The following is a 23,790-nucleotide window of genomic DNA, read 5'->3' as shown; positions in this document are numbered from 1 at the left end:
TGACATGGATCATTTAATTTTAAATGAAATGACTCGGACACGTAACCAATTGACCACCAGTGAGACTTAACACACTCATTGACTCAACTCTATCCCTGAATGACCTGTGACACAGCGGTATTATTTGAATATTGAACTTATTGAAATTTATAGCACAGTGTAGAACAACTTGCTTTTAATTATTATGGCAGCCAAGGCAATAGCTGAAATCACAGATGGAAAATTTAAATTGAATATTGGCAATTTGACTGCTGTACTCCACAACCTGAAATGTCAAGATTTGGCAATCGTTTCCATGGCTGGAGCTCATCGAACGGGGAAATCATTTATGCTAAACTTTTTCTTACGGTATCTTCGCAATAAAGGGGTAAGTTCATTCAGTCAGTATCAGTATCTTTAGATCGGTAAGTATGTTGATAGGTATTTGTCTGTTTGTTTGTCTGCTTGTTTGTCTATCTGTCTGTTATATGCACGCGGTATCTCACGAAGGCGTGGTTGAATCTGCTCCAAATTTTGCATGTGCATTCATCATATCTCGGACCAGAAGCCTATTGATTTTGGTTGAATAATGTCGTATAATTAGCGAGTTATTAATTAATTAGTGATGGGACACGCGGTGTCACTATAGAGTCAGGAATCGAACCCGCAGTTTCGATCGATAAGTCTTCAGTCTCTGTCCGATATTCTCGTTTGTTTCTTGTCCACGTCGGGTATGGGATTAGTCAGCAGTTATTTGTTTTTAGTGCATGGACCTATGCTGGTGGAGGGAGCCGTAACTGACCAGCGGTTACGTGAACCACCCTACGGCAACGAGGAGACCAGCAATCCTCTCGCGCATAATAAACCTGCGAATCCACGCAGGCCAATCAGAGATGCAGTGACGAGAATATTCCTAACATTCAGCACGATTCACCACACCTACGAGCAATAATTACTAATTCATATTTATAGTGGGAAAACAAAAACTGGTTTGGACCTGAAGATATGAAAATACAAGATGACTTTGAATGGAGAAATGGATCAACCCCTCAAACTTTGGGAATTTTTGTTTGGCCTGAGATATTTTATGTTGAAAAAGATGGAAAACAGGTACATTGTAAATTGCAGTAAGTGGTAGGCCTTTGTATTTACCAAATTTCGAGTTATTGCTTTCAAATCTGATGCAGCACATTCAAACTGAAGGATATTTCATAAAGGCAGACATAAGACAGACTGCTGCATGAGTCTGGCAACCCAATGGAGAGACCCCAATTTTTCGATTTTGCCAAATATAAAAAACCCTTATTAAATGAGTAAAGAAATCAAAATCGCCCAAATTTTCCTGAACATTTTATAATAATACATGATGGCTTAGCAGTTAAAGCGTTAGACCGAGCAGTGTTGGTATCGCAGGTTTCATTTTTGGTTTCAAGTCCCATGCCCCTCATGTTACCTAAAGTGTAAAAATTTGTGTACGAAATGTCGAATCAAGATTCAAATATTAATAGCTCTTTAGATATCATTGGCTGCTTGTGCAGGGTCTTGTTTGAAACAGAAGGCGCGAAGAAGCATTGTATAAAAACAAAAATTCTTTAAAGTAAGATGCAATCTGGTTATGTCAGTTAAACAGTATATGAATATGACTGTGTTGCTGTGAAGTATTAAGAATACGCTCGCACCGTACCTCTCCTTACCCTGCGTAACTTTGCAGATTTGAATCCTGTGCAGAATAATATTATATATGACAGGATTGCTGGACTCCTCGCCGCCGTAGAGCAATTCACGTAACAGCTGGGTTGTTGCAGCTTCCTCGACCATCGCGTCCATGCCTCTGAAATTAAATAACTGGCCAACTAATCCCATACCCGTCATGGACTGGTAACCGGACGTGAGGCCGTGGTTTGCCACATAATTAAGACGGCTTTCCTCACTCCAGGGTTAAATATGTAAATCCTATCCTATAAGCTAACAGAGACCCAGGACAGGGTTTATATGTCCGTAAAATCATCGTTCATGAACAGTCACAGAGGCGCAGCCATAGCCCGATCCCCCACACCCCGCCCCTCTTGAATTTTTGTGAAAACTGAAAAAGTTGCCGATAACGCGTGCAATTGCCTTTTGCTAAAATCGCCGATTGCTTTCATCATCGTGACGTGTTACTTAGGCCGTAAACGACTTTACGCTGGACAAATTTTTCACAAATTTGTGCCACGATAACGATGACAATTATTTTATTTTTGTACTCGCACGGAATAGTGAGTCCGGTGAGTGTTATTATACGTTCATCGGCGGCGAAATTGTAAAGACAAATGGAGGAGTAAATCCGCGGCCTAAATTGATTGAAAAGCGGTAATATGAAATACTGAGAATAAAACCGTAAACAATATAAGTTGACAGTCTGGAAGCGCTTTTCTATGCAATTAAAATCACAAAATTAATGCACAAAATTACGTGTGCCTGTGACACACATTATGTTTGGTCGACGTTTAGAAACATATCGTCACTAAAATCGAATCACGGTTAATTGTGGGCAGGATATTTGCCTTTTTTCATCTATTACTTTAAAATTGCCGTCGAAAATTTTCATGTTTACATTAAACAAAGTTGAGAATGCGATGTTTTCCTGGTTTGTGATGATATATATTATAATTAATCTAAAGCATATTCTATCAATTTTTGTTGTACTGAAATTAATTTTACTCCATGAGATTTTACAGCAGATTTACGGATTTTTCGAAAGGTTTTATCTTTAAAAATAATCCGAGTGGCAGCATTGCGATTGAACTGAGTCAGTATTACAATTACATCTCAAATTTGTCGAGTTCAAAAAATAGCATAAATACGGATCAAAACAATATATAATCGGGCAGTTTACTACACATTTTTATTTTTATGTCCGCGAATTGGTGTGGTGTTTTAGAGTGGCTCTTGTTTTGTCGACGCAACTGCAGGATAAATCGAAGGCAATTAAATTAATAAAGCAAGACATTTTGAATATGCCCGTATCGGTCGGTCATGGATAAATTACTTTGCAAGAGAAAAATCAATTTTTGTTGAAAAAGTTGTCTCTTCTAACAAGTGGCGTAATCGCGGAGACTGTTCGGCGTGATGATGCGGTGAATTTCTATTTTTGATTTACTTGTATACTTTATATGTATTTTCATTGTATGAAGTAAAATTGTACTATACAGGATTTTATATCAGATATCAGATTTTACAAACGGCGATAAACAGTTTGCAAGATTGCAAAAATACGTATCAAAATTAAAAACAACAGGCAGCTTATCTCATATTTTATGTCCACAGATCGGCGTGGTATTTCAGTGTAGTAAATTAGTAATGTTTTAATTTTGACACCCAATTACATTACTATATAAGGACATTTTTAGAATCTCGTAGTTGCTATGGATTGAATATTTTACTCGACAGAAAAATCATTATACGCTGAAATGGCGGCCCTTCGAGCGCGTAAATGCGATGACTGTTCAGACGGCAGTGGGAATTTCTGTTTTTGACCCCCCCCTCTTGAAAATCCTGACTGCGCGCCTGAGTCACACATATGTGTAATTACAAACCGCCAACCAATACATTGACTTCTTGACACATCATAAAGTTCCAATCCAGAATACATGTAATGTTTTATCATTTCTGTTTTATACAACACTAATATAATAAAAAATGTTATATCAAGAACGCTTCCTGAAGTTGTGAATTTCCCAAATTATTTCCGATTTTTCAGGTTGGAGTTCTGATTGTGAACACCCAAGGATTATTTGACGATAGAAGTTCACCTGACACAAATATTAACATTATGGCAATCAGCACTCTTTTATCCTCTCACCAAATTCTCAATTTTCTGAGAAATGTGCGGGGAACAGACTTGGAACATTTGCAGGTAAAATATTCTACACTAAAAATTATATTTTGGCTTTTTCTTCGTCTTCTGCAAACTAAATCGCAATGGTGTGTAGTAGTTTTATTTCGTCATTTTATTTTAGGTATGCAAGTCCTATGAATGACCCAAATCTACCTGTGGACTACAAAAAAATAACAATAAATTAATATAAGAGGAAACTGTTAAAAATAAAAAATGAATTTAAACAACCTGGTTAGAATACACGGTATTAATCCATGCTGTCCGAGTGTCCGTATAGATTTTAATGTCTGTGTTTGTGTTATGTTAATATCTTTTATATTTCTCTGTGTGCTGATTTCACAGACATTTGATTTAGGCAGTTTCCACTCGGTCTAATTATTGTGCAGCATTGTGAGTGCAGCTCCAGCTCCAGCTCCCCATGAGGCATGAGAGAATATACTTTTCGCTCACTTCTCACTGAATAAGGCTGGAAGTCAGCTACCTCCAAGTTGTGTTTGCTGTTTTATGTATAGATAGAGTTGCCGTATCAACAAATAACCAATCCAGAATCTTGAGAATTTTTTTACTACTATTTGCTGATCATAATAACCCAATCACATTGGCCATAAAGAAGAGAAAACACAAAAAAAATAATAAGTAAACTGTAAACAGCATGTGTTTATAATATATAGTGAAAATACTACTTTTTTGTTTATGTTTACATGAATATTATTCAATTTATTATCTTTTTTCAGCTTGCATTAGAATATGCACTCGCTGCTTCTCATAAATTCCAAATGAAAGATAAGTCATTCCAGGTTTGTATTATTGTTTTCTGAACAGGAACAGCGTCATTTATTTTCATAATAAAGCATATTATTTGCAATTTCCCATTTCAACTTTCCAGACCAAACAATTAGTGTACATTTATATCCGTCTGAATCTGTTTTGTCTAAATCAGTAAGCTCACTTACTCAATTTTGGGATTATTTTATGACTTGTGTATCTATCCTGATTCATAAAATGTGTTTATTCAACAGAAACTTACTTTCTTGGTTCGAGATTGGCCACTTCCTCGTGAACATGAGTTTGGACATGGTGGAGATGCATATGTCAACCAAGTTTTGAAAGAAACAGATTCAAATCAACCAGAAAGTGTTACGCAAGTGAAAAAATCTATTTATCAGGGATTCGAGCATGTAAATGGATTCTTGATGTCTAAACCAAGACCAATTAATGGATGGAAAAGTTCTCGAGATATTCGAAATTCAGGTAAATATTCGCTGTTCGTGGTAATGAATTGTTATGTGTCAGTGGATGCTTTCCGAGCCTTGTTCAGCATAAACATATAACACCTTAAAAAAATGCTGTATCTTATATAAATGCGGTATATAAGTGTGTAAACGAAAATTGATGGAAGTAGAAGATCTCAAGATATTCAAAATTCATGTAAATATTCGATATGTATTATTTGATCTGTGCTGTGGTGTGGCTCATCATGCTAAGCGTTAGGAATATGCTCGCCACCGCATCTTTGAATACTCTGTATGGGTTCGCAGGTACGAATCCTATGCCGTTATAGTTATGTGCGAGAGGATTGATGGACTCCTTGCCGCCGTAGGGTGATCCACGTAACCGCTGGTCGGCTACGACTTCCTCCACCATCAAGTCCATGCCTCCGAAAAAAACAAATAAGTAACTAATCCCACACCCGACATGGAATGGTAACAGGACGAGAGGCCGAGGTTCGCCATATAGTTAAGCCGTCTAATCGACTTTCTTCTCTCCCGAGATAAATATGTGAATCCTATCCTATCTTTATGTGTTATAACTATAACTTGTTATTGTTTCAGACATTACAGGAAAGTTTCGAGATCATATCATTACGTTGGCTGATTCAATTTTAAATCCGAAAAATCTTGTTGTGAAGAAAATGTTTGGGCAGCCTATCTCAGCAAACGGCCTGATAAACCTCATAAGTGAATTCAGCAATTGGATTCAGTCAGGAAAGCAACCTAAAATTGAGACATGTCTAGAGGTAGGAGATTTCTAAAATAATTTGGATAAAAATATATGGAAGTTTTGATCTTGCTAAAGTTACAGGCAGGGGGTGACAAACTAATAACCCTTCACCCTACGAGGATTTTTGTGTTTTCTGTGTCTTCTGACTCCGACTAATGAATCAGAACTTTGACATCACTCTAGCTTTGACTTCTAACTTTGAGTAACCCAAACTGTTACTCAATGTCGCTGATTGCCTGAAGTCTTTCTCAGAGTAAAAATGTCAAATTTATTGGAAGATTAAATTTGGGATATAGATATTTCGGTGCTCTTGTAGTATGTGCACCAAGATGGCGCACAACCTGATAACCCTAACCTGGTACACATACTATGTTAAGGTTGTGCGCCATCTTGGTGCATATACTACGGGAGCACCGAAATACTTATATTCCAAATTTAATCTTCTGTGGAATCTTCTGGAAAGATTATGATACGATATGACATATCCAGGCATTTTAGCATTTTTCTTTATTGAGTTATATTCAGGAGCTGGAAAGCTACTCTGAATATCTCATTTGAAATACAGTTATAAAAATTTGATAGGATTGAGATTCAAGCAGTTTTCAAATAATAGTAATGCCAATAGTTTCACTTTTATCTAGGGCACCATAAAGGCGAACAATGCAACCGCTCTGCAGGACGCTGTGACAAAATATCGTTGTAGTTTGAAAGAGGTAACTGTTTTAAAATTAATATTTAAAATGAAAGAAGTTGTTTGTGTCTTTCTCATGAAAACTTGTTTACCAAATTACTCTGGTAAGGTCCTAACTAATTGCGGGTAATCAAGAATTTGTTAGGCCTCATTATCAATATTTTTTTAAGAAACTGATAACAGTTTATTAGTGAATAGCTGGATAGCATGATCAACCTACTTTTTCTATAAACGGCGCCATGCTGTATATTGATATATATACAATGAAGACATCTTTATTGGCGCATTATCATAATTACTCATCCCCAAATGCTATTTGTATTTAATATGTAACTGTATTTTTTTATTCAACCTTTGAAGCTTATTGGTTCTTCATTTCCTTCTGAAGAGGAACTCCATGGACATCATAAAAATGCACTCAGAGAAGCAGAAAAAGTATTTCGTAGCATGGCAAGATTAGGATCTGAAAGTAAAAATGAGAATGTTTGGAATCGTGTGAAAGAAGAATGTGAAATGTATAACGAGGATATGGAAGAGGAATTTAGATTAAGAAAGGTATTGTTTATTGGGTATCCATCCAAAACAGGGGGGGGCATTTACTTTCCTGAATGGGTTAGTTACAGACTTTGTTACTGGGCCGAAGGCTCAAAACTCAATATGAAAAATTATGAATAAAAACAGAATATTTACATCAGCTAGTCCAACAGCTAGGCTAACGTTTATATAAAAATAAGACGCACGAAGTAAAAATCCAGATCATAATGACATGATTTTCAACACGAATTTATATTCATAAAGTCATAGTCTTGATTTCAGCAGAAACAAGTGGGCGGGATGAAACACTTCGATGGGACGGATCCAGTCTGTAATTTTTCCTAACCCTTCCTTTCCTAATTTTAGGTGGCAAAAATTCAGGAACTTCGCAAAAAATCAGAAGAGGTGGAAAAAGAGTATGAATATAAAATGAACAAGTTGCTTACGGTATGTTTTGTAAAGAACTAGCAAGTACATGCGTCTGAAACAAATAACCGGCTAACTATTCTCATACCCGGCATGGACCAGTAACAGAACGAGGACTTAATCCATCTTGTCGGCTCTACTCTCATCAGTATAAATATGTAAATCCTATCTGAATGGTTTGCTTAATAATTAATAATTATTGTGCTATAAATGCACAAATATTTGTGAAGCCACCCAGAGAAGTTAGATGACGAGCATGTTAGAAATAGTTATTGTGATACCTAAACCATTGAGCCGCTATTGCTATTGCATTGAGTTTATTGTAACTGGAGGCTAGAAATGAAACAATTGCTCACGCTTAACAGCTTATAAGTGCTCATACTGTCAACTAATCAAAGGATTTTCTTCGATGTGCTAAACCACTTCAAAGAAATACTTGGGAAATTTCAACCAACAGTTTGATTAAAGCAGGATCTCCAGTCTTAAATTGAGAATGAAATGGTAGTAATAGAAATGACTACAAGCAACCTTTGACATATCAAGAGCTATATATATGATATGCCTTGTCCTAGCTCAGACTTGATTCATTTTGACTTTTGAGTGAGTGCGCATGACCTTGCTTTGAACATATTCTTAGTGAAAAATTGTTTCCACTGTTTGTCCTAGAATGTCTGACTTTCTTGTATATTTGAATAGTATTTAAGAGCAATTTCCTTTGCAGAATGTTTCGTTGAAAATACTTGAAGTTAAACACATGCAATACTACCATGAGGCGCTTCATGAGTATGAACGTTATGCTATCGGTTCGGAAGCCCTTGCACAGGATGGAGATTATATAATTGAGCAGTTAAAGACAAGAATGAGAGCATTTTTCAAACAATTGAAGCAACAACGAGAGATATTGGAAAACAAAAAACAAATTGCAAAGGTAAGATTGGAGGGAAAAGATGGCAAATAACATAATTTAATTTTTTTGTCTAGTTCGAGGGTTCTCAACCTGGAGTTCGCGAACCCTCAGGGGTTTTGGGAGATTTCCAGCAATACTTGGATGGCAGTTGAGTTTTCATGTGTTGCTATTTTTTATTATCCTTTGATACCAAAGGAAAGTACATGCCGATAGAAACTCATCACAGATTTTCCCTGTTTTTGCGCTGTTGTGACGCAACAAAGTGATATCCAGGGCTTTGCAGCCAAACTGTGAGAGCTCAAAAGACAATGTTTTGCAAACATTGCAGGAAGTGATATGCTAGTTGAAACTTAAGAGAGGAATTTTAGGAATTCATTAGTTAGGCGGAGAACAAGGCCAATAAAATCAACACAAAGATTTAATTTTGCTACAGCAGTTGGTTAATAAATTGTTTTTGCAGTAAATTGTTAGTCAATATTTTACAACTTTGTTTCCTGCTCCTACCGAATCGGTGCATTAGCTCAATTTCAGTCGCTGTGTGTAAACCATGAGGTCTGGAATGTTTGGGTCTTGTTTGGAAGGATAGCTCATTTCCTACCCAGCAATAGAAGAATGAACGTTAAATGACATTTGGAAGTAATAAAATATCGCTGACATTTCACGCGTGTTCTTCCCGCTGCGATAGAAAAACGTCGCACAACAAGAAAATAATCCAATAAACCTTGGCGTTGCGCGCTAACCAATAACAAAAGCTAGTATGATAAGGTCTTATTATGAAGGTCATTTTATATGCTACATAACATAGGAGAGTGGCCATCTCACAACATCAGGAAGTTATAAAAATATCGAGTCGTTTGATCGCAGCTGCGTCGCCGAAAAAAGTTAGTTCACATAAGCGTTTTATCTCGCAAATTCTCCTTGTCTCACGATTATAAGCTTTTATGATTCATAATAAATGTTTTACAAGTATCATATCAAAGAGAAAACCAATGTGCAGTCAACTGTATAGTCACATTTGAGCTTTACAAGAGCTACTATACACGTCCAACAGCTGATAGATGACAGAGTGGAAATATTTTTGTTTATTTTGACGTTTGACACGGATTTCAGTTCACGGTCCTCCAGTGACATCTAGCGTATAGTACTCTAAAAGACCTTTCCAATGATATATAATTTTTGTATATTGGGTAAATTTTGGGGATCGTATGACATGAACAAAAATGGGTATACAAAATTGGGCTCGATTGGGAGTCTAAAACAGGACTGGGAATTCGGGTTGATTGTTTTTATGACCTGGGGGTACCTAACAGGAAAAAGGTAGAGAGGTTAGTGCAGTACTGATATAGGGATAGTTAACCAACTAGTTACTCCAAACGCATAAATTCAAATGGTGGCTTAACTCAGTAGCAGTGGCGTGCCTAGAAGGGGGCGAAAGGGGCAACCGCCCCGGGCAGCACATTGTAGGGGGAAGCAGAACCAAGCTGTAGAGTTTGCGTTATTACACATGCTCTCCTAGATGTGTTCTCCTTGTCTCACGATTATAAGCTTTTATGATTCATAATAAATGTTTTACAAGTATCATATCAAAGAGAAAACCAATGTGCAGTCAACTGTATAGTCACATTTGAGCTTTACAAGAGCTACTATACACGTCCAACAGCTGATAGATGACAGAGTGGAAATATTTTTGTTTATTTTGACGTTTGACACGGATTTCAGTTCACGGTCCTCCAGTGACATCTAGCGTATAGTACTCTAAAAGACCTTTCCAATGATATATAATTTTTGTATATTGGGTAAATTTTGGGGATCGTATGACATGAATAAAAATGGGTATACAAAATTGGGCTCGATTGGGAGTCTAAAACAGGACTGGGAATTCGGGTTGATTGTTTTTATGACCTGGGGGTACCTAACAGGAAAAAGGTAGAGAGGTTAGTGCAGTACTGATATAGGGATAGTTAACCAACTAGTTACTCCAAACGCATAAATTCAAATGGTGGCTTAACTCAGTAGCAGTGGCGTGCCTAGAAGGGGGCGAAAGGGGCAACCGCCCCGGGCAGCACATTGTAGGGGGAAGCAGAACCAAGCTGTAGAGTTTGCGTTATTACACATGCTCTCCTAGATGTGTTCTTATTTAATTAAAAGCTAACAGTATGTGTTCTGTGGTGATGGTTATTCAACAAGGGTTGTTTCCCCGACCCTTGACTACAGAAAAAATTTTCCTATATTTTACAATTGCAACATTTTTGATGCCTAGTTTAATAAATCAAACGTTTCTTTCTTACTTGAACTTTATTTGATTTATTCTCGTGTATGACGACATCTATAATCTGTTTATCATCCAAATCATTTTAGAACTTCGGTATAAGAGGCAGCATTATCAGTAACTTGCCCCGGGCAGCAGACTAGTTTGGCACGCCCCTGCTCAGCAGCCTTTACATGAACGACTCTGAAATGAATCAGAAAATCTGATTTAATCTGCAACACCCATGACAAGCATGTTTCTAACAAAGCACCAGCCATTGACAATAAATTTTAAACTTTTGCTGCAATCGGAAATCTATTCTGGATGGGCAAAAACAATTGAATTATCAATTCAGATCCAATATGTTGTTGTTTTTGCTCATTAAGATTTAATTTCTGATTGCAACAAAGGTCAATTTTAGAGCTTAATAGAGAATGCTGTAATGTAACTCTTTCACGTGGTCAGCTTTGTCATAGAAAGGATTCAAACAGGGTGATCATTGGTGTGAATGCAGCCGTGTTCCCAATGTATTATCAAGTCTTTCCATCTGTCCAAAATACAACAATCTTTGATGCTTCACATATTTTTATCGACTTTCCTATCCCCCGTGATATCAGCTTATTGCTTTGTACAAAAACATATTCAATTTTTTTTCGTGTTTTTTTCTACTATAAATATTTGTGTTTTATTCAAGGAAAAAGAACAATTCGAAATGCAAAAAGCTGCTCGTGATTACTCAAATGACCAACAGCAAAAGATGGCAAAGGTGAGAAATTGAATAAATTCTGATATATAAATTTATATACAGTATCAGAAATATTCTCTAATGTTTTAATTCATAATAAATCATAATTTTAGTTGACTTTTGGTGTCCACTATTTAAGACAGAGCAACAAAATGGCTGTGATTTATCAAACAAAAAACTACAGCAATTTAATCCAAACTGATTCAATGTGTTATAGCAGGGTGGTCCAAACCCCGGCATGCATCAACTAGACATTGCGATAAGAAAAAGTGTTCGAATCTCAGGGTCCCAACCCCAGTTGGAATAGCTAAAGAAATTCAAAAATGTTCTGCCAATAAATACAAATATCTGCGATTGGTTTAGTGTACACTGAAATTGTTCTGCAAGCTGCACGGTATGTATCCGCAGAACAGCTTTAGGGTACTGCTCATTTGTTTTTTTTATTTACAGGAATTAAGTATAAAAAGTCTGCAAATCAGTAAGGAAATGGGAAGAAATGACTTTATTCAAAAAATGAAACCGGTATGATATTCTGACATAGTTAAAAAATGTATGGAAAATGGAAAGTATAAATATTTATCATACAAGATATTAATCTTCACAAATCAAAAGATGGCTCCATTATATGAGTAACCACAGTCTATTTTCGAGTTACCTGTATACTAGTTAAGGTATAGTAAATAATGACCTATTTAATTTGTTGCATGAACTTGGTCGTGGAGGTATGATGAAGGGTTATCAGTGGAGTGTGTTCCAATTGCTTAGCGTGGTTCACAAATCATTATGTCTGATGCAGTTTGGTACCTGGTGTTTCCGGAAACTTTGACTTTGCTTTTATTTTCAATTCCAGTACGAGAATACATACGAGGAGAACTTCCCAACAATCTGCCGCGGAAAAATGCTGGAGGTTTTGGAAGAATTCGATGAAGAAACGAAAGATCTAGGAGATTCTTTAGAAGAGAAAATATTGGAGGCAAGAATCGATTTGGAGAAAACAATACAAGAAGTACTGAATAGAGGAATTCAAAGAAACAACGAAAACAATGTAAGTATTACACAGAGTAGAATTACTACCACGAATCAGCGAAGAGTAGATTGATTGTTAGGCGTTCATTAACAACAAATGTATTAAAGCAAATAATTTAAACAGCCACAGGCTTATTTCAGGCAGGTTCCAGCAAATATCGGCCTTCAAAATATTCTAAATTTGACAAAAAAAATAAGTTTTTTTTATTCCTTTAGAACAGTGGTTCTCAACCTGTGGTACGGGTACCACTAGTGGTACGCGGGGGCTTTTCAAGTGGTACGCGAGAAGCTTCGAATTATTGCAACAACCGACTTCTAAGGTGGCTAAAATATGGCAGAAACGCTTTTTATTTATCTTCCATTACCGAATGTATTCGCTGAATAGTTTATAGCAGAGGTGTGCAAAGTGCGGCCCGCGGGCCAAATGCGACCCGCAAGGGAAAATTGTGCGGCCCGCGAAGGCAACTGGAGAGCAGTTTAAAAAAATATTATTAAAAGATACAAAAGCTAACTGAGTTTTGGTTACAGCCTATCGGTTGATTTTGTCTAAATCCAACCTAGAATAAGATTTGACAGCAAATTATTTGAAATGAATCTTGGCGTATTTTACAGAAAACATCTCAACCAAAATAACTTTCCACATTTGAAAAAAACCATGGCTTCAAATATGGCACTTTTCGGTAACATATCTTTTTTCAAAAATGGGCGTCATTTAGAATTGCTAGCACTTCCATTTAAGCAAATTTGGATAAAAGTAGTCGGGAAAAGAATCCAGCAGCAAATTTCTCACTGAATTCGTTTAAATTGGGTGTGACAGTATATTTGTATTACAGTTTTAAGGAATTTATGCATTTCAACTCATCATTTCTGCAAGGATCCCCAATGATGACATGAGATCAATAACAAAAAGACATCATTTTGTGCCTGCAACTAATAGAAAGCCTGTGTTAAATGTAGGTGCGGCCCGCGGTTTCACCAAGCTTTTCAAGCTTAAACGGCATTAGGTAACAAAATCCACTGAGCTTTTTTACTCAAAAATTAAACGAACTTAATCGCCAAGTTTCCACCAGCCTGGTACACAGAAAAGTAAATAATGCTCAAATTTGATTTTTTATTGCAGGAACTGAATGGAACCAGAGTGGGCGATGCAGTCCAAGCGATTGTTTTGAAGTATCGAGGGGCATTAAATGAGGTAGGCTTGATTTTATGTGCGTTTTCTCATTAGCGCTCCAAACAAAGCTCAAAAAAGCGGGCACTCATTTTCACTAAGATCTATTTTTTGAAATAACTGATGTTCATCATTGTCTGCCCATTTTATTACACCTTGGGTGTGGGATCTAAACTTTTTTATAGTCAGAACTATTCTGATACAATAAATATGTTTTCAAGCTGATGCTGAAAGCTTACGTGAAGACCGGTGGTTTTGAAGTGGTTGAGCAACGTTACATTGAAGAAATTGACGCCCAAGTCGGTAATGAGGCAATCAAAGAATTAATAAAGGAAGAAATAAGAAAGGAAACTGAGAAGGCCAAATCCAAGAATGAGAAGGATAAAGATTACAAGTCTGTTACAGCAGATGAAAATACAGTTGCAAATTATTTAGCGATAGGAGTGATAACCATCACTTTTCCCGTCTGGGTTCCACTGGGTTTGATTGGATTAGTGGTAGCTGGAGTTGTATCAGGGGTGGTCAAGCTTAAAGATTTCATCAAGAAAAAGATGAGATCCAGAAAATAGTTCAAATAAAGAGGAATTATCTCGATTTGTATCATATTTTAGATTTGCCATTAATGCCCAGTACTGGGTCATTTTGCTGATGTAAATTCTGCATGCAAATTTGTTTGCTTGACTAACATGTTGACTAATTTTTCAAATAAATTTGGAGAGCTGATTTTAAGATCTACTAAGGATAAACTAAATTTTAATCCAAGACCAACTGTCTAGGAATACAATTATTGAAATTTTGTGCACACTTTCTGATCCCTCATATTACAGTGGCTTGTCCCACCTTTCTTGTAAGTTGACAAAATCTTGTATATTTTATTACACTGATTGACATATATTATAAACTTTGTTGTAACATTGTATATATGCAAAAATGGGCCAGATTGGTTTCTAGGAAGTTAGTTTATGTGGATCAGTTTGGTTGGGAAGTAGGTAGATGGATTGAAGATTATAGGCTTATAGGGGGACGCGAAGTTGGGCTTTTGTAGGTCGGTTGGCAAGTTGGGGAGAAATTGGCTTAATTGGTAATTAGGCCCGACCAACCTATTAACAGATAAGCTGCCAATCAACGTATCTACCAATGTACTTAACAATCAGCCAATAAGTAAGTAGCTTGGGTGGTAGATCATAAACAGGTGGGAAAGTACATTAATTTGTAGACTTGTTGGTAGGAAGGTTTTTGTTGGGAACATAAAATAGTTCAATTTGAGATAGGATAATTGTTCAGTCGGTCGGTTAATTTTATTTTAAGTAAAATTCAAGAAGATTCAATGAGACATTCAAGATCGTCTACTGAAATACTAAGGGACACTGATCTTTGTGGAATTATGGTGGTACATTGCGTTCTATGGTCGTTTATGTATGGTTGTCTCACTTCTACCAGTTATAAGAAAGACACAAAAAGTACCTTGGAATGAGAATTGAAGTATATATCCCGAGATTTACCTTAATTCCCCATTATTAACAGACTATTTCTAAACTCAGTATTTTTAATTTCCTCATACTTGGCATACCATATATATGATATTCAATTGAAATAATTATATCTGTAATATACAACGCTTTAACCATAGCTTTTTTTAATTTTTGATGAAATAATGGATTCAATAATTGTTGCAATTTAAGGTATTCTCTGATCTTAATGGGGCAAAATATACAGGTCTCTAAATATGAAATTAGCTTGTAATTTTTTAAAACGTTTCCGTGGTAACGATTTTCAGTCAAATCAATTTGATTTATGGTTTGTTCGTAAATTTTGAAGCCAAAATACTTATTTAAATATATTTAATTAGAAACTAGACCATCTGTCGCAATTCGATTCTCGCTGACTTAGTAGGTAGAAGAGGATGCTAGTTTGCTCGAAGCAAACCCACACAAAAATTCACAATTCCCGGCAAAGTCAAAGGGCGGAATTTATCGAAAAACATCGGAAACCACTGATTTGAGAGAATAAACAGGAGACTAAACTGCATGGAAATACAAACGGGATTTTTATGAATGACCTTAATCATGCTACTGTAATTTATTTGCAAAATTCCATCAAACTCTTTCCAAAATTGCAAACTTCACAGTGGTTTTCAACTGGTGTTCCGCCAGTATAGTCCATGGGGCAGCAAGTTTTTAACTAAAACCGAAAGTATTTATCAATATATGAATATTGTTCAAATATAATAAAATACCTGTTTAGGCATATGACATTAGTTGTTAAGCGTATGGCATTTGCTGTATGTTCATACGGTATTGACACTATATGCATATGAATTCGCTGTTTAAGCATATTTTATTGGCTGTTCTGTCATTGTTTGTTTAATTATATGGCATTGGCTGTATATGCATATTTGATTGACCCTATATGCATGTGAGTTGGCTGTATATGCATATACAATTGGCCGTTTAAGTAATATGCTGTAAATTAATGTTTGTTGGGATCTATAGGTATATGAATATGTATATGAATCATATATTGGCTGTATATGCATATGGTGTTGACTGTATATGCATAAAGCACTGGCTGTATATTCATATTTGATTTGATCAAAATGCATATGACATTGGTTGTATATGCATATTTGGTTGGCTCTTTTTGGCTAAATATCTATATGTCATTGAATGTATATGATTATTTGGTTGGCTTTATATTTTATATTAGACATTTATTGCATATTGCATTGGCTGTATATGCACATGTCATTTATTATTTATGCATATGGCATTGGGTGTATATGTGGCACTGGATGTATATGTATATAACACTGACTGTGTTTTCATATTTGATTCGCTAAAATACATATGACATTGACTGTTTATGCATATTGAACTGTCTCTATATGCATATGTCATTTGTTGTTTATTCATATTCATTTGGCCATTTATGTATATGAGTTGTTTGTAAATGCATATGGCATTGACTGTATGTGCACATGACATTGGTTGCATTGGTTGTTTATGCATTTGGCATTGACTGTATATGTATTTGACTCTGGTCTTTCATTCATATGGAATTGGCTGTATATGCATATTTGTAAGGTTGTTTATGCATATCTGAATGGGTTCTATAGGTACACGAATTGTCTGTATATGAATATTGTCTTGACTGTATAGAAAAAATTTGGTTTGGTTGATGTGCATATGCGTTGGCTGTATATGCATATGGTATTGGCTGTTTATGTATATAGCACTGATTGTATATTCGTATTTGATTTTCTCAGAATACATATGACATTGGTTGTATATGCATATTTGGTTGGCTTTTTTAATATAATTCACTTGTAAATGAATATGGCATTGAGTGTACGTGCACATGGCATTAGTTATTTTTGCATATAGAACTGGCTGTATATGCATATGTCATTGGTTGTTTATTGCATATGGCAGTGGCCGTTTGTTCAAATCGAATTGGCTGTATATGCATATTTGTCGTTTGTTCAAACCGAATTGGCCACATTTCGTAGGTATTTGATGCATATATATATATATATATATATATATATATATATATATAGTGGTTGTCTGTATATTTATATGACATTGGCTTAATATGTTTTTCAGTATGCTATATGTCTATATGCGTTGGATGTATATGTATATGCATATTTGTTTGGCTCTATATTTTATATTAGTTAGCTGTATATGCAGATTGCATGGCACTGGCTGAATATGCATTTGTTACTAGCCGTTCATTTATATGACATTGGGTGTATATAGTTTTATGTCTATGTTTGAGTTGGCTTCATAAGAACATATTTGGTTGTTCCTATATTTCATATTGGTTGGCTGTATATGCATATTGCATAGGCTGTATATGCACATGTCATTGATTGTTCATGCTTATGGAACTGGCTGTATATGCACATGACATTGGTTTTTTATGCTTATGGAATTGGTTGTTTATGCATTTGGCATTGGCTGAATATGTATATTTTGATGACTCTATATGGTTTTACTGTATTTAGTTCGCTATAAACACATATGACATTGGCTTTATATCTATATATGGATCACTATACATGCAAATATGCCATTAGCTGCTTACACATATTTGGTAAGTTTCGTATGTTGATGAGTTGGCTGTATATGCATATAGCATTTACTGTATACCATTATAGCATTGGTTGTTTATGCGTATGACACTGGCTGTATATGCATTTTACTCTGGCCTTTCATTTATATGAAATTGGCTGTATATGTATATTTGTTAGGTTGTTAATGCATATGTCATTGGCTGTTTATATATATTTAGTTGGCTCTTTATTTATATGAGTTGTTTGTAAATGCATATAACATTGACTGTTTGTGCACATGACAATGGTTGTTTATGCGTATTGCATTGGTTGTTTGTGCATTTGGCATTGGCTGTATATACACATGTCGTTTATTAATTATGCATATATTGGTGTTTGATTTTCTCAGAATGCATATGACATTGGTTGTATATGCAAATTTGGTTGGCATTTTTCAATGAGTTACTTGTAAATGAATATGACATTTAGTGTATGTGCACATGGCATTGGTTGTTTATGCATTTAGAACTGGCTGCATATGTATATTTCATTGGTTGTTTATGCATATGGCATTGGGTTTATATGTACAGGGCATTTGTTGTTTATGCATATGTTTGTTTATTCAAATCGAATTGGCAGTATATGCATATTTGTATGGGCTGTATATGCATATAGAACTAAATCTGTATTCATATTTGATTTGCTCAAATTACATATGACATTGGTTGTATATGCATACATGTTGGCTCTATATGCGTGACTTGGCTGTGTGCAATTTCGTATTGACTGTATATGATTTCAGTAGGCTCTATATGTAGATGATTTGGCTACATATGTATATGGCATTGAATGTATATGCATATTGCATTGGCTTTATATGCACTTGTCATTGATTATTTATGCATATACCATCACTGTCCGTTCATTCATATGGAATTGGCTGTATATGTATATTTTTTGGGTTTTTTACATGGTGGGATCTATATGTACCGGTATATAAACTGTTTTATATAAATATTCTCTTGACTATATAGGAAAAATTTGGTTCGGTTGATATGCAATTGCGTTGGCTGTACATGCTCATGGTATTTGCTGTGTATACTTATAGCGCTAACCGTATATTCGTATTTTATTCCCTCGAAATGCATATGACATTGGTTGTATATGCATATTTGGTTGGCTTTTTTCAATATGAGATCCTTGTATATGCTTATGTCATTGAGTGTATGAGCACATGGCATTGATTGTTTATGCATATGGAACTGGCTGTATACGCATATGTCATTACCTGTTTATATATATGGCATTGAATATATATGCATATTGCATTGGCTGTATAAACACATACCATTGATTTTTCATGCGTAGAGAACTGGCTGTATATGCATATGGCTTTTGTTATTTATGAATATGGCACTGACTGTATATGCATATGACATTGGCCGTTTATTCATATGAATAAACGGCTGAATATGCATATATGGTTCGCTGTATATATGTATAAGAATTGTCTATTTTTGAATATGACATTGACTGTATATTCACATTTAGTTGACTCTATATGTGTATGAATTGGCTCTATATAAATATGATGTTGTCTATAATTGTATATTTGGTTGACTTGATGTTTATACAATGTGGCTGTATACGCATATGCCAATGGCTTTGCATTGGTTGTATATACATATGACATTGACTAAGCATGAATACTTTGTTGGCTTTATATATATATATGATTTGACTGTATATAATTATGGCATCGGCTGTATATGCATATGGTATTGACTGTATATGAATATTTCAGTGGTTGTATAGGAATATTTGGTTGGTTCATATGCATATGCGTGGGTTGTAGATGCATATTTCGAAGTCTATTTTAAAATATTAATTTAGGAATACTTTTGTTAATATATAGAACAGTTTAGAGAAATAATATTTTGGTTGATTTGCGATTTTAAAATGTCGGTAAATAAATGAATTTGCTCGTAGGCGCTATGACTTAGCGCTAAAGTGTTAGACATTGCTGTGTTGTATCAGTGGCTGCTTGTACAAGGCTTTGTTCAGAGCAAAAAGGATGCACAGCGGCTCTATAGAATCATATGCCGGGCATACTTCTCATCTCTTGAATGTTTGTTTGCTCATCTAAAATCTCAGATGTATATAGCGAAGTCCTAAGAGTATAAAATGTAATAATTTTTCTTTTTGTGTAATCATAATAAAGAAATACCTCCCTTTCAAAAATACAGGTCGGAGGCTAAAAAATCAGAAAATTTGTCAAATAACTATTTATTTTAAAAAAAATATTTTACAAAGTTTTTTGAAAACATATACCTTGTGGCATATCGATTTATTTTAACCTCTACCTATACACATATATGCATATTCAGATGCTTTTCTGTGACTATGAGTTGATAGTACATGCATATTTTGCTGCTTTATTTGTATATGTCATTGGCTGTACGTGTATTTGGCATTGCCTATATATTTATATTTGGTTGGCTTTATGTGTATATGGTTGGTTGTATAAACCAATGAAATTGGTTGTATTTGTAAATGGCATTGTCTGTTTATGCATATCTGGTTGGCTATATATGTATAGAAAGTAATTGTTTGGGCAAATGGCATTTGCTGTATATTGGTTGTTTATGCTTATGGCATTGGTTGTATATGTATATTATGATGACTCTATATATTTTTACTCTATTTGGTTTGCTCTATATGCATATGACATTAGTTTTATATGTATATTTGAATGACTGTATATGCACATATACCATTGGCATCTTTTGCATATTTGGTAGAATTCTTATTTTAATGAGTTGGCTGTAAAAGCATATGGCATCAGCTGTATATGCAAAATGCATTGATTCACTTTATGAGTTATTTGTAAATGCATATGGTATAAATTGTAGGTGTACACGAATTCGCTTCTTGGGCATTTGGCATTGCCTGTGTTGGCATAATTGGCGGGTTCTCTATATGCATGAGTTGGCTGTGTATGGACATTGGCTGTATATGTTTTCAGTAGGCTCTATAGGTAGATGATTTGGCTACATATGTATATGTATGTCATTGAATGTTTATGCCTATTTGTTTGGATCTATATTTTATATTAGTCAGCTGTATATGCGCATATTGCATTGGCTGTATATGCACATGTCATTTATTATTTATGCATATGGCATTGGATGTATATGCATATAGCACTGACTGTGTTTCCATATTTGATTCGCTTAAAATACATATGACATTGACTGTTTATGCATATTGAACTGGCTGTATATGCATATGTCATTTGTTGTTTATTCATATTCATTTGGCCATTTATGTATATGAGTTGTTTGTAAATGCATATGGCATTGACTGTATGTGCACATGACATTGGTTGCATTGGTTGTTCATGCATTTGGCATTGACTGTATATGTATTTGACTCTGGTCTTTCATTCATATGGAATTGGCTGAATATGCATATTTGTAAGGTTGTTTATGCATATCTGGATCGGTTCAATAGGTACACGAATTGTCTGTATATGAATATTGTCTTGACTGTATAGAAAAAATTTGGTTTGGTTGATGTGCATATGCGTTGGCTGTATATGCATATGGTATTGGCTGTTTATGTATATAGCACTGATCGTATATTCGTATTTGATTTTCTCAGAATACATACGACATTGGTTGTATATGCATATTTGGTTGGCTTTTTTAATATAATTTACTTGTAAATGATTATGGCATTGGGTGTATGTGCACATGACATTAGGTATTTTTGCATATAGAACTGGCTGTATATGCATATGTCATTGGTTGTTTATCGCATATGGCAGTGGCCGTTTGTTCAAATCGAATTGGCTGTATATGCATATTTGTCGTTTGTTCAAATCGAATTGGCTGTATATGCACATTTCGTAGGTATTTGATGCATATATATATATAGTGGTTGTCTGTATATTTATATGACATTGGCTGCATATATTTTTTAGTATGCTATATGTCTATATGCGTTGGCTGTATATGTATATGCATATTTGTTTGGCTCTATATTTTATATTAGTTAGCTGTATATGCAGATTGCATGGCACTGGCTGAATATGCATTTGTTACTAGCCGTTCATTTATATGACATTGGGTGTATATAGTTTTATGTCTATGTTTGAGTTGGCTTTATAAGAACATATTTGGTTGTTCCTATATTTCATATTGGTTGGCTGTATATGCATATTGCATAGGCTGTATATGCACATGTCATTGATTGTTCATGCTTATGGAACTGGCTGTATATGCACATGACATTGGTTTTTTATGCTTATGGAATTGGTTGTTTATGCATTTGACATTGGCTGAATATGTATATTTTGATGACTCTATATGGTTTTACTGTACTTAGTTCGCTTTATATGCATATGACATTGGTTTTATATCTATATATGGATGACTATACATGCAAATATGCCATTAGCTGCTTACACATATTTGGTAAGTTTCGTATGTTGATGAGTTGGCTGTATATGCATATAGCATTTACTGTATTCCAATATGTCATTGGTTGTTTATGCGTATGACACTGGCTGTATATGCATTTTACTCTGGCCTTTAATTTATATGAAATTGGCTGTATATGTATATTTGTTAGGTTGTTAATGCATATGTCATTGGCTGTTTATATATATTTAGTTGACTCTTTATTTATATCAGTTGTTTGTAAATGCATATGACATTGACTTTTTGTGCACATGACAATGGTTGTTTATGCGTATTGCATTAGTTGTTTGTGCATTTGGCATTGGCTGTATATACACATGTCGTTTATTAATTATGCATATATTGGTATTTGATTTTCTCAGAATGCATATGACATTGGTTGTATATGCAAATTTGGTTGGCATTTTTCAATGAGTTACTTGTAAATGAATATGACATTTAGTGTATGTGCACATGGCATTGGTTGTTTATGCATTTAGAACTGGCTGCAAATGTATATTTCATTGGTTGTTTATGCATATGGCATTGGGTTTATATGTACATGGCATTTGTTGTTTATGCATATGTTTGTTTATTCAAATCGAATTGGCTGTATATGCATATTTGTTGGCTCTATATGCGTGACTTGGCTGTGTGCAATTTCGTATTGACTGTATATGATTTCAGTAGGCTCTATATGTAGATGATTTGGCTACATATGTATATGGCATTGAATGTATATTGCATTGGCTGTATATGCACTTGTCATTGATTATTTATGCATATATCATCACTGTCCGTTCATTCATATGGAATTGGCTGTATATGTATATTTGTTGGGTTTTTTATGTATATATGGAGGGATCTATATGTACCGGTATATAAACAGTTTTATATAAATATTCTCTTGGCTATATAGGAAAAATTTGGTTCGGTTGATATGTATTTGCGTTGGCTGTATATGCTTATGGTATTGGCTGTGTATACTTATAGCGCTAACTGTATATTCGTATTTTATTCCCTTGAAATGCATATGACATTGGTTGTATATGCTTATTTGGTTGGCTTTTTCAATATGAGATCCTTGTATATGCTTATGTCATTGAGTGTATGAGCCCATGGCATTGATTGTTTATGCATATGGAACTGGCTGTATACGCATATGTCATTACTTGTTTATATATATGGCATTGAATATATATGCATATTGCATTGGCTGTATAAACACATGCCATTGATTTTACATGCAAAGAGAACTGGCTGTATATGCACATGGCTTTGTTATTTATGAATATGGCACTGACTGTATATGCATATGACATTGGCCGTTTATTCATATGAAATTGGCTGAATATGCATATATGGTTCGCTGTATATATGTATAAGAATTGTCTATTTTTGAATATGACATTGACTGTATATTCACATTTAGTTGACTCTATATGTGTATGAATTGGTTCTATATAAATATGATGTTGTCTATAATTGTTTATTTGGTTGACTTTATGTGTATACAATGTGGCTGTATACGCATATGCCAATGGCTTTGCATTGGTTGTATATACATATGACATTGACTAAGCATGAATACTTTGTTGGCTTTATATATATATATGATTTGACTGTATATAATTATGGCATCGGCTGTATATGCATATGATATTGACT

At 34.9% G+C, this 23,790-nt stretch overlaps 1 protein-coding gene across 1 annotated transcript; it reads left to right on the top strand.

The window, feature by feature from the left end:
• The first annotated feature begins 157 nt into the window (after positions 1–157).
• Positions 158–14,535, top strand: LOC120333747 (atlastin-like). Its single transcript, XM_039401140.2, has 15 exons — positions 158–367; positions 952–1,089; positions 3,719–3,874; positions 4,591–4,653; positions 4,876–5,107; positions 5,689–5,873; positions 6,499–6,570; positions 6,909–7,103; positions 7,449–7,529; positions 8,230–8,436; positions 11,358–11,429; positions 11,859–11,930; positions 12,259–12,453; positions 13,555–13,626; positions 13,824–14,535. The coding sequence occupies exons 1-15, from the start codon at positions 185–187 to the stop codon at positions 14,169–14,171; spliced, it is 2,271 nt and encodes a 756-aa protein (XP_039257074.2). The 5' UTR covers positions 158–184; the 3' UTR covers positions 14,172–14,535.
• Positions 14,536–23,790: the final 9,255 nt, after the last annotated feature.

The sequence above is a fragment of the Styela clava genome, chromosome 1 (genome assembly GCF_964204865.1).
Source record: "Styela clava chromosome 1, kaStyClav1.hap1.2, whole genome shotgun sequence".
Classification (NCBI taxonomy): domain Eukaryota; kingdom Metazoa; phylum Chordata; class Ascidiacea; order Stolidobranchia; family Styelidae; genus Styela; species Styela clava.
This window is presented reverse-complemented; position numbering and strand designations above follow the sequence as displayed.

Bases quoted from the DNA above. Each gene is read 5' to 3' on its own strand.
- LOC120333747 (XM_039401140.2), top strand. From the start codon at position 185: ATGGCAGCCAAGGCAATAGCTGAAATCACAGATGGAAAATTTAAATTG. The intron at 368-951 runs GTAAGTTCATTC...TCATATTTATAG, and splicing joins GGTATCTTCGCAATAAAGGG to TGGGAAAACAAAAACTGGTT. The intron at 13,627-13,823 runs GTAGGCTTGATT...TATGTTTTCAAG, and splicing joins ATCGAGGGGCATTAAATGAG to CTGATGCTGAAAGCTTACGT.